This window comes from Antrostomus carolinensis, unplaced genomic scaffold (genome assembly GCF_000700745.2).
Source record: "Antrostomus carolinensis isolate BGI_N321 unplaced genomic scaffold, ASM70074v2 scaffold36610, whole genome shotgun sequence".
NCBI classification, from domain to species: domain Eukaryota; kingdom Metazoa; phylum Chordata; class Aves; order Caprimulgiformes; family Caprimulgidae; genus Antrostomus; species Antrostomus carolinensis.
This window is the reverse complement of record NW_010288310.1, coordinates 36,497-48,632: the sequence shown is the minus strand read 5'-3', so window position 1 is coordinate 48,632 and position 12,136 is coordinate 36,497. Positions and strand designations below refer to the sequence as shown.

General features: G+C 40.0%; 1 protein-coding gene across 8 annotated transcripts in view; it reads right to left on the bottom strand.

Moving 5' to 3' along the window:
• Nucleotides 1-98: 98 nt before the first annotated feature.
• Nucleotides 99-12,136, bottom strand: part of BMAL1 (basic helix-loop-helix ARNT like 1) — a 27,074-nt gene continuing 15,036 nt past the window's right edge. For 5 of the 8 annotated variants that reach the window (XM_010166261.1, XM_010166268.1, XM_010166276.1 and 2 more), the window contains 7 exons: nucleotides 8,140-8,246; nucleotides 7,584-7,734; nucleotides 6,900-6,988; nucleotides 4,961-5,069; nucleotides 3,169-3,262; nucleotides 1,395-1,497; nucleotides 99-812 (listed from right to left, as the gene is read on the bottom strand). In XM_010166261.1, coding sequence (XP_010164563.1) covers nucleotides 652-812; nucleotides 1,395-1,497; nucleotides 3,169-3,262; nucleotides 4,961-5,069; nucleotides 6,900-6,988; nucleotides 7,584-7,734; nucleotides 8,140-8,246 — 814 coding nt within the window. In that variant the 3' untranslated portion in view covers nucleotides 99-651. Of the gene's footprint in view, nucleotides 813-1,394; nucleotides 1,498-3,168; nucleotides 3,263-4,960; nucleotides 5,085-6,899; nucleotides 6,989-7,583; nucleotides 7,735-8,139; nucleotides 8,247-12,136 lie in introns of all 8 variants that reach the window. The other 3 variants (XM_029084523.1, XM_029084525.1, XM_029084535.1) reach the window with 2 other exon arrangements.

The window sequence follows — 12,136 nt, the reverse complement described above, 5'->3', positions numbered from 1 at the left end:
GAAATTTATTGTAGTGATAAAATCTTGTGAGTGTGTATAAGGCATTGTTTTTCCTCCCTTTTTCCCCAAGGCTAAAGAAATGATAAATAGGCAACTGCTTCTAGCATGCACCTTCAGCAGGGTTTTATCAAATTTATTTATCAAAGTAAATGCTCCATCTTAGAACAAGGGAAACATTTATTTTAAAAATATTTAACTGTCTAATACATTACACTTTAACAATATTTATAGTAAAGGATTCTTACAAGAAAGAATAAACAGCTTTATGGTACAATTAGTATAAGAAATATCCACATGGGGACTGTTTTGCAGTGTAAAAACACACCATACATCTGAAATGGTCATTTGCATATAAAAGCTACCACTGATGCCAGTGAGTTGCACAGTGATTTTAAAAAAAAAAATTTCAAACAACAGAATCCAAAATATACAAGTATTGCAAGCTATACACAGCTAACCAAATTAACACAGAACACTGTAGCAGGTTATTCCACTTTGTCTGAAGTTACACATGGTAGGATGAGTTGCATTCTGATACAGCTTTTACGACATTTGTACATAAAAGCTTTTCAGTCCAACAAGTTTCACAGACTGTAGAACTCCACCAGTAAATGCACTTTGATATTTGGATGTTGAAGCCAGGTGCATCATTTACAAGGGCCACGGCAAATCACTGAAGTCTACAGGGCCACCAAGACCTGCATCTGCTTCAAGAAGGCTCATGATTACTGCCATTGCTGCTTCATCATTGCTAGGGCTGCTTGATCCTTGATCGTTGTCAATCATATCAATGCCTATATGAGAGTTCTCCCCTGGAAGTGTAAATACAGTAAGTTACCAGGAGTTCAGCTTTATTTTGTTCACTTTACTTGCTGTAGGCACTTGCCCTAGGACTTGAGGTAGACTATCTGAACAGGTTGAACTATTTTGGGCATGTTAATCTGTCTGATATCCAGCTAACAGCTACCACTGGTACCTGGGTGGCAAAGGACAAAGGTTAGGTCACTCCTCAGGAACGACCTTACTATGTGCTGTACTTCAAAACCAAGTCTAGATCAACACCTAGGAGTCAGCCTAGCCCTGCTTGGCTTCAGTTGTTTAAAAGTATTCACAAGAAGCAGGTGAGGAGTTCAGGTAATTGACACTGATTAGCAAGAGAAGAGAGATTTCCAAGTGCTGTCTAAAAAAAAAAAAAATCATCATATAAAGTAAGCTAGCAAAACAGACTGCCAGGCCCCACTTTGGGCAAACAGAGTGCTAGGTTATGGGCTTTATGCCTCAGCTGTAGCCTGCAGATCATGAAAGCAAGTTATTGCTAAAAAGAACCATCTTGATAGATCTGTCTGTATGTATTTAGTTGGTATTGAGGCATGTTAGCATGTGACTTCACTTACCGAGAATAGAGGAGTTGTCAGAATATGGGTAACCAGAGTTATCCTGGATTTGCCCAGACAGTAACCCAGCTGAAGAAATGTCTGGAGTGCCACCATTCAAGATCTTGAAAGAAAAAAATAGAAGCCATAAACCAGCATGAAACATCACATTAAGCCTTAAACTGTCCTATATTGGGATTTTCAATACAGGGAAGATGGACTTCCTGGGGAAAAACAAAACAAAACAGAAACAAACAAATAAAAAAACCCCAACACCTAAAGGCTAGCTAATCAGACTAGTTGTAAACCAGGAGCTACTTCCTCTGTATTATGCCCATCAAGGAGATGTCAGATGGACAGTATATCACCACCAGAAAGCAAGAGATTAAGTCATTACTACACGCTAAATTTCAGAAAGTAACTTCTGAAAAACCACTAGAAAAAGTCATCAGGGCATTTCTGTGGGTCATCTTTAAGATTTTAATCTGCAAAGCGATACTAATGACAGCTAACTACAGAATGCTTTTGAATGGGCAGATACCAAATACGTAAAGCACTGTCAGCTAAGATCCTTGATTTTAGGAGTATAATCCTCCCGGGCAGAGACAGACTGCACGAGCTGAGCATTGCTCCTGGATCACAAGTCTAACCATTTTTTTTGGTACAGAGCAGCACTGTATGGTTACACCAGAGCTCACCAGAAATGGAACAACCTTCTCCAGGATTCTTAAATCACAAGGGAAGAGCTGAACTTGAACCACAGTTTAGAACTGCTCAGATGTGTGTACACTGGAAGGTTAAGTACTTGTGAGCTCCCTCTGAGGGCAGCGTCAGCTGGAACTTGTGTTGTTTCTAGCAAATGTAAGTCTTCTAAATAAGGAGAAATACTGAGGGGGATCCTGTTAGAAATACTCAACTCTCTCTGTGTACCTTCCTTTATTCCGTGACAGTAGCCCCTGCTACATGTAGGTGTTCAATTATTCTAGGGCCGAAGGAGCAATAACTATTCCTAGAATTGTAACTTGGTTTGTTCCAGCTTCAAGTTCTATTTCAAGAACAAAGCCAGGAATAGACAGAAATATTTACTGTCAGCTATATGCTCCAGTACAAGCAATTCTTATGTGTAGTCATCATCATTTCTGGGGAAAAAAAGTTAAGTGCCTGAGGCAGTGTTTGCAGGCATAGAATACGGATCTGGATAAGTGCTCTTCTTGCCTTGAACATACCTACCATGAGCAGCAATTTACTAGAGATGACTTAAATGCAGCCAGTACAAGTGTTCAGGTGGTTAAGTGCTGGTAATGGCTACACGAGTGCTTATTCAGGCAATCTTAGAACAAGGCATGGTACATGGTATTGATATAAAAATTAACTGTCAGTGCACAGTAAAGCATCTAATTGTTGTATTTTGTGCTACAGCAGCAAACGCTGCTGCGAGTCATTTGAGCAGTGCTCCAACAACAGCAATTCCAGTGTGCACCAGTATGTGGTGTTAGAGAGTTTCTAGAGGATCAAAAGATACCAGCAGAGCTCTTTCTTGCAGCTCTGTTAAAAAAAAAAAAGTGAAAATCTAAGGAGCAGGTGGATTTCAAAAGCTGCCAGTGTTTAAGAACTACTGGTCTCTGTACTTTAAGGACTACTGTAAAGGGAATTCAGCCACCAGAACACTGACTTGCTGTCAGACTTTTTCAGCCCAGCAGCCAGGAGGTGTTCGACACCGCGTGTAATTTTATAAGCATGATCTCATGTTGCTTGCCACTACTGCTACAAGACTGCTTGTAAAGCTTGTTCTTACCTTCTTGCCTCCTGGGGAGGACGTGTCTGGTGGTGGTGTGCTGGTAATGTTCAGAGGACTTGAACCGCAGCTAGAAGGTGATGATCCTCTTATCCTAAAATATGGATAAAACAGGGACTGAATTTACCAGGAACTCTGAGACTTGGAGTTTCATATGCTAACTTTAGTATCAGGTGGCATAAGGTACTTAAAAGCACAAACTTCATTTTTGTAATTTCTCACTTTTTCAGTGTTAACTCAAATCAGTAGTAGCAATGTTTTTATTTGCAGCTAAACAGTTGTGTGTAAATTGTCCAGCTTGCTCTGTCTGGAAGCTTTACCTGCTAGTCCCCTTTATTTCTTCCTGTACAGCATTCACAGAAAGAAAAGGTCCTGGGTACTGAGGAACACCTATTTGTTGGTAATTTACTTCACTTTAGATGAGCTAAGAATTCGAGCTGCTTCAGTCCCAGTAACCTAGACTCCTGAAGTGAGCCACTGGTACAGAAGTACACTAGACATTTGATACAGTTAATTTTATTTTTTTTTAACTGTCCAAAGCAGCATTTTTCAATTGAATTTTCCACAGCTTGATCAAATATAATTTTTTTATTAATGAATAATGTGTTAACTGTAGAACCAACAAATCTCTAGACTAAAGGGAAGAGGGGTAGTTACAGAAAAGCATGGAAATGGGAATCTTGTCCTTGGCAGAGTTCCCCTGGGAAAGCTGAACAGAAGGCAGCTTTGGAAAATAGTAACAGCTGCTGAAAAAGGACTGGAACTAACCCAGGGTCTTGAAATGAAATGAAAACATGGGTGGTAAGCTGTAGTACCACACTCACTGAAGCTAATTAAGTGTTTTACAGCTCATAAAAGAAATGGTGAAGTTTCAGAGTACTGGTTCAGCCTTAGTGTGCCTTTTTTTTTTCCTCCTTCTTCCTGTTCTTATAGACAGGAAAGAAGCCTTATGTGGCAGGTCTGCTGTTGCCTTAAGCAATGATGTAAGTAGTCTCTGGCCTGCAGCAGAAACAAAACTATGGGAAACAGACTGAATGTTTTCCTGAATTGCAGCTCAGTGTGGTTAAGTTACTGCCACTAAACATCTGCTGGATGAGACCACTTTTATAGGAAAGGGAACAATTCCCAAAAGGAAATTAATGAAGAACGGGGATTGTGAGCCTGTAGAAATTAAGTGAAACCCACAGAAAGTAGCTGTCACTTACTAAAAGATGCTACAAGACTTCTTGTTTAAACCAGAGACCTACATCTTGACTTTTAGACAGGTTGCCCCTGGGAAGGCAGCGCTAGCTTAATCATTGTGTCCTTGCTCAAAGAGCTGTGGGAGAACTGCACAAGCTGAACTTGCACATCTAACAACTAAAAGCATCCGAGCAAAGTGGATCACATGAAAACAAACATTGCTTTTTTGGCATGTAGTCAATAGCTTTGGCATTTGGAAGTTGTGCCACTTACACCCTTAAGTCACTGGAAAAAGAACAGTCTGGAAAGGAATTTGTTTCTAGTTAGCTGTTCTTTTTAACTACTGTAGTTTATGGTCAACAGATAATTATCACCATTACAAAAAAATGTTCCAATATGTCTTTTACAGTAGAAAGCTGGAAAGCTGTAACTTTTTCATTCTTTCACTATGGGCTTACACTACCTCAGGTATTCTGAGTGAGTATCTGTAGCTGTCTACTTATAAAATGCAACTGTATTATTCCCTATGCAGCTTGAAGAAAGACTTCCTTAATTTCCTCTTAAAGAACAATACTGATTTTCCTCTTAACTTCAGACCATTTTCTCTCACCTGTGAATCTCCATGATTTCTTCAGCAATCATCCTCCCTATTTTACCTGCCCCAGCTCTTGTTCCACCTGGAATTCCAGGCACAGTAGGATGGGTCCTTTTTGGGCCACCTGAATTGAACAGATAAATCTTAAGGTCAGATAAAAGATTGCAAACCTTTTCCAAAAAGCATCTGTACTTAGGCATGCTTTGACAAGCTGCAGGACCTTCTGATCTGTATTTATTTTAAATTGCACCAAATAGTGAGTACCTTCAGATGTATGGAAAGCTCTGACTTGCACTGAGCTATGCTGTGTCCCTCAGACATCCCCCTGTGCCAGCAGGTACACAACATAGCCAGTCTGCTAAGAGTCAGGATGTTTCGAGCATCTGGTAGTACCTCTCATCCAGACTTTGTAAAGATTAGTTTGTCAGACCTGCTTTATTCTGTGCCCAAACAGGCTCATCTCCAAACACGTTTATTCTTTGCTTTGTGCAAAGAACTTCCCAGCACATATTCCATTCAGTATGGATGGGATGGATATGGGATATCCCCAATGTGATCAATGTGATTTGACACTTGCACAATACTTGAGAGGTAGTCAGAATACTCCAAGGCATTGTGAAGAAAAGATCACATCCTGAAAGGGCAAAAAAGTCAGTAGCATTGCTTATGCATGGTGAATAATTGCCTTCTTTTAGAAATTCATATTTAACAATAGCAACCCTTAGTATCTATGGCTCAGACCCATCAGGAGGTGAGAAGGTTCACATGAAAGGTCATAAAATCCTTAGCAGAGCCAGAACTACTTAAAATTAAGCTTTGTTCAACTAACTTTCTTTTCTGGGGACAAGAACTGTCAAGTATGATGATATTATGCTTCTGGTTTCTTTTCAAAGGCAGTGTTGTGGCAGGAATAAGCTTATCCTATTATAGAAGTTTGCTCTATGTTTTTTTCCCATTCTCAGAAGGCCCAGACACCATGTTACTGCTGTTACTTCACCTTCAATCACTAACCATCATGCCTACATGGCAGCTGCTCTTCCTACCACTGTCAGCTGCCCCATGCTTTGCCACCCTTCCTCCTCTAGTTTCACTTACTGAACTTCATTTTTCACAGCAGAGGTAACCAAATAGCCCAGCTTTGCTGAAGTCCTGCACTGCTTTGCTAAGAGTATGTACATATGTACAACTTACAAAGTAATGCCAGACATGCAACATCCTTATTCTGCACCTACAAAGGCACAGCTGATAAAAGTAGTATCTAGTAAACAAGGTCTCTAAAAGCAGTGGTTCCCAATTCTTTGGAAAGAATCTCAGTATCATCACCATCTTTCTCTCCCTGTCTCTCATCCATGGGCTGTCACTACATCCTTCTATTCTACCTCACTTCCACCCTGTTTCAGTAACACTGTGTTATTAAATCAGGCTCTACTCCGCACTATGCTGTATGCCACCCATTATAAGAGATTGTTCAGTGATCTGCAGCATTCCTAACAAGCCTGTGATGATTACTAGAGGTCAGTCTTCATGTCTTGACGAAAAGTCAGTCAAATCAGGGCAGGAGAGGGGCAATAAGCCAAATGGCCAAACTATATTTATGATCCATTCACCCCATGGGCAGCCATCTGCACTGGCTGCAGAACGTGAACTCTGGTACAATCTACAAATAGTGCCATCCACGAAGGCAAACATTTCTCTTTTATGTCACTCCTCCAACCCTGTTTATACTGGTTTCTTTTAACTTGCTCATTCACTTCTCTTTGACCTCTCTGTATCCAAAGTTGATATCCAAGTTCAACAGGGCAAGAACAGCATTAGCACTTTTTTGGCCCTAAAACTTACTTTTCTTTAGGATATTAACAAATTCTCAATCCAAGAGCACAGCAAATTTGTGCATGCAGGATTAGCTGCTGACAAGGCACAACTGCCAATAATTTCCTCATGGGACAGTAGTTACCTTCTCCAGCCTGAAGCACACTGTCCATGCTGTGTGGAGAAGCGGCAAGCTGTGGAAAGGCTGCGTCTCCACTATCAAGTACGTTGGTGCTGTGGATAGAAAAATCAGTGATAGAAAACTCTGAAAAACAGTCACTCTGCCAGTGGGCCAGAACAGAATGCTTTGGGGTTTATAGTGGCTTGTGAGTCATTATCACCTCTGTGAAAGAAGCAGCCTGACTGACACCAAAGCTAGATAAACAACAGATATAAAACACCCTGTTACAACTCAAAGTGTGCAATGCAGAACCCAGACAGCTTCTCTCATAAGAGAATTCCTCTACAGCAGTTACTCTACTGTGAAATCACTGCACCTGTACAGAACCCTCAAGGAAAAAGAAAAGGGGAAGGGAAATCCCTACAAAAGCAAAGAAATGCATTGCCTCTAAGTCCCTACAAAGACTGGACCCCCAGGTTTTCCCAAAGAAAGAAAATATTTCTATTTCTGTGGGCTTTAATAAACACTTGATAAACTACTGCAATTATTAAACTAATTCCCCTCTCCCCAGGTATGCAGTGTTGGGTGTTATCTGGAGAAGACACCTACTGTCACATAGAAGATGTGCACATATTTAGGTCAAATCTCATCTGAAAACAAGGCAAAGCAACTGGCATATACATGCATCTGCTAAGAGAAAATACTTACGAAACGACTGTATTTGTTGAGACAATGTATTCTACTTCTTTGGTCCAAGGGTTCATGAAACTGAACCAGCGACTCCGCAATGTAATAAAAGAGCCATCTTTTATTTTAAACTTGTAGCAGTTAGTTGTAATTTTTTCTCTTGTCTGCAAAACTAAAGACAGCCAGAAAGCAAGTAACCTGGTGTCAAACAGGCACCGTGACTACGTAAACAGACCCTTTATCAGGGAAAACTTAATTAATTCCTCCCTTCACCCCTGAAGAAAAATACTATTTCTGCAGTCATCCCCCCTCACCCAACCTGAACCTCAGATATTCACTAAAAATCCATGGAAGTCTAAAATAATCGTATTGTTTGGCACATGCAGCACAATGTTCTTAACTAAAGCATTTGCAAACAGAGATCATAGAATCATTAAGGCTGGAAAAGACTTCTAAGATCATCGAGTCCAAACATCAACCAATAGCCAAGTCTTTCCAAGTTTGTTTGCTTTTCTTAACACACAATTGTTCCCAGTATTTTTACAAAATTTATTTACTGAATTATTAATAAGCATACCTTGTCTATGACATTCTGCAAGGTGTCCTATATCATCTTGATGAAAATATTCATAACACGAAGTACCTAGAAGTTCCTGGGGTAAGTACGCCAGAATGGCTGTTGCCCTTGGGGAAGGGAAGTACAGGAAAAAAAAATAAATTAAAAAATTACTGACTTAATTTCAAGTTAAGGTATTAGTGAGAGATTACTAAAACTCACACTGAAGTCAGGTAAGGCTCAAGTAATGCAGAAAGGTATTTTCAGCTTAGAAGGTAAAAAAATGCATTAAGAATAATCTTTTTAGCTCTCAGGTAACTAAAAAAAAGTACATAAAAAAACCAGCCCTCAGGTATTATATCTGACCTATCACCACTGGAGGGTACACAAGACTTTCTAAATAGCTTTGGAGGTACATTATAGTTTTGAGAATTTAAACCTGAACAAAGCTGCCTTGTAGCAGCCACAAGAGAATACAAAGCTTTCTGCATAAGATGCATATATAAGCAGCTATATTAAGATGAATCTTTGATACATAGACATCAAAGATTAAAAGAACTGCTGTGTCCCTTTGTGTGCCCAAGGTGCTGCTGCTGCACAGAGGCCAAATTGTAGCAAGTAGTTCAGGAGAATTTCCTGCCCTTAAATCATAAACCTTAAGAGTGGGACAAAAACAAAAAACCCCACCAAACGCTGCAGCCACATCTGTAAAGAGGAAAGGTTGACAAATAGAAGTTTCCTGAATAAGCACTAAGAGACCTACAGTGTGTCTGGTTTAAACTGGACAAGAGAACGAAGCAAATAAAACAACTTTTTGTTTCACCAGAACCAGCCACAAAGTCAACTCATTTTCTTCCTCATCAGAACACTTTAGAACTAAATACACCCAAGATCTGCAACATGGGAAAGACATGGATTCTTGATCTGACTCAGGTAGTGCTCAAGGAGCTGTTGGCAAGGATGGAAGACATCTCAAGAAACTAGAAAAATACTTTTGTGCATCAACTTGGTAACCCAAGCTTTAAACTAAGTTCAAGAGGAAAAAGGCAAAGCAACGCTGCAGTGTGACAATAAGCTCTACAACAGCCAAACACAAGGTGAAGGGGTCATTCTTGACAAGAAGAAGCTATAGTGGCACAGTATGCTGAACACCCTGGTGTTCTGTATGTTAAAACAAGATGCCAAGAATTATTTCTCGAGTTGTTAATGATTTAGAAGCTGTAACAATTTCATTAGGATAACTCACCTAACCCAGAATACCAACACGAAAAATAACAGATTGGAGGGGAGGCAGAATAAAATTGCTGGCACCTTGAACGTTAGGGATGTGTACACGTGCCTCCAGAAGACAGTATAAGGCAGACTTTTGAGAGTATCTGGGGAGGAACAGTACATTACTGACACCACAGTGCACAGAGCACAGCCACCACCCAGGGAAATAATTCTAAGATTTCCTGATGAAGGAAGAAACAGCTGAGAAAGGAACAAAGCAGGACAAGCCACCCAGGAAGACCCTGAAACGTACCCCATTTAATTTAGAAGACAGACAACATGGTCAGAATCAAATCTGCAGGAGTCGTAGGGAAACTGCTCAAGAACACCAGAACAGAAACAAGCAGGGCTGAATGACTCCAGGGTAAGAGTCTGAGATCCTCACTAGAAGAGCAGAGAGCAAACAAAACTACTCAATTACAGTGAACTTTGTTTTCTACGTTTCTTAGAAGAAAATTTACTGAAGGAAAAATAATAGTTCCTTGAAGAAATGAGTATAAGTCACAATTCCAAACTATTCCAATGGCAATTAAATAGGAAGGGTAATAAGGAACAAACCTAGGCAGATCATCACCTCTTCTGCAATCTCAAGAAAGCCCAAATGAAGTATTATAAAATGTAGAAATGAGTACATACTAGTAACGATGAATAAGAACAGCAGGAAAAGCACGGAAGCACAAAAATGATAGTATTTTAATACCAAGCATTTCTGTTTTTTCCCCAGACACTACAAGCATTCAGTATCAATCAGGTGGCTTACACCTGAAGTCCTCATTGACAGGGAGCTCTAAGACCTCAGCCTTGGAGAAGAAAACACTACAAGTATTCACATGAGAGAAATTTTCAAACTGCCTTTTGCCTGGTGAATCTTATTCCAGGACACTTAAACTGCTGACAGCTCCAAGACTGCTTTGGTGAACTACATTATCTCTGAGAGCCTGTGGAGAAGCACGAAGCAGCAAAACGTAAAGTTTATCTTTAAAAAGGAAGAGCTAGGAACCAAGTCAACCTTATTCCATATTGTTCCAAGAACTTTAGTAACCAAGGCTTTTAACAGCACTGCAGTGGTGGGAAACCTGACATAGATGGGCACTACAGACCACTACAGGCATCAGCAAGCAACTCATCCAACCTTTTTACATTTACTTCCATAGCAGGATAAGCAGGTTTTTTAGAAAGAAGAAGATACACCGAATTACAGCAGATGTCAAAAGACTTGGTGAATTCATTATCCGACCACATTCTATTAAGCAACGAAGGAAATTGTTCTTCTCCTTCTTAAATTTCATCCTTTATTTATTTTTTCTGTTAGCTTGCTTCTCTGACTTAACAAAGCAGTTCTGAATTCTGAAGCTGTATATGGTGTCATCTGCATAGATAAACTTAATTTTACTCTCAAATTCACCATCCAGAGTCATTAAAAATACTGAAGTAGTAAGAGGTGGGATGGTTCTCTTTAAAGGTCTGTTCAGTGTAGCCTGCCATTTTCACAGTGAACTGCTAATTTCTCTGCCTGTGGTAGCCAAGCTAGCGTACCTCATCTATTGCAGTGCTACTCAAGGGACCATGCAATCCATAAGGACAAAAAGTCAGGGTCACAAAGACTTTTAAAAGTGTTTCTTTCCTGGGTTCCCCTGGACAAATGACAAAGGAACAGTGCAAGTCTATATGAACAAAAAACCCCAACATAGAAATAAACTAACTTTTCAACTTTTACAGGTGCCTAAATATTCTCCAGTGGAAGCAGGGATCAGAGGATGCCAAATTTAAGCCGACAGATAAGGCTTTCTTCAAGAACAGTTCCCTTTCAAAGAGCCCTTTCAAGCAGCATACACATTCCAAGGACTTTAAACAAGAGCTGGAAAGCAATTAAATAGGAGCACATGTGTTTAAATCCAACAGGTCCACATTTTCTGAGTCTTATTATTTTAGAAATACTTCCAAATTATCCATCAAGGGAGTAAGTCTGATCTTTCAAAAATAAAACTCGTTCATAAACTGCCATACTTTGCCATGACAGAATGGCACACTTTCTGAGCAGCAGAAAGGCTATGTACAAATGCTCTCCTAACCCCCGGAGTGATCACCAGTTCTAAACACTGCTGGCTGAAGACCTGGTATTTCAAAAAGCTTTCTATGAAATCAAAACCAAAAAAATCCAACCAGCCCAACCAAACAGGTAACACAAAAAAGGAGGGGGGAAAAAAAAAAAAGGAGTTTCTCCTTACTACACTTCTACACTTCCTCTCAAGACTACCAGCTCTATTTCCTCTCAAAGTCCACTAAAAATCAGCTGACAGACCAGACACACCCCTGCAACAAATTCCAGCAGGCAGATTCTGTCAGAGTTTGGAGCCTGGACTTTTTTTTACATTGTAAGCAACTGAGCCTAAGCCACAGGCAACCTGGAACAACCTCATCGGGGCAGTCTCAACCTATCTTGACAAGGACAGAAACCAAACAAGCCCTCTCCAACCATCCCAACATAACCCCTCCATTACCATCCTTCAAACACCTTTTTTCCCTTGATGATGCCAGTTACTTCAAAGGAACACCCAGGTCATATCTCTCCGCTACTTAAGAAAATTCAAGCGATTTCTTTTGAAATAAGAATTAGCCTTTTAGATAATAAATAAAACTGATACTTGAAAGAAGATACTGCACTGGTACAAGTTCTCAAACCCCTCCCAAGATGTAAAGCTTATGAAAAGCTTGCTTTCTTATAAACACAAAGGTCACATACAGA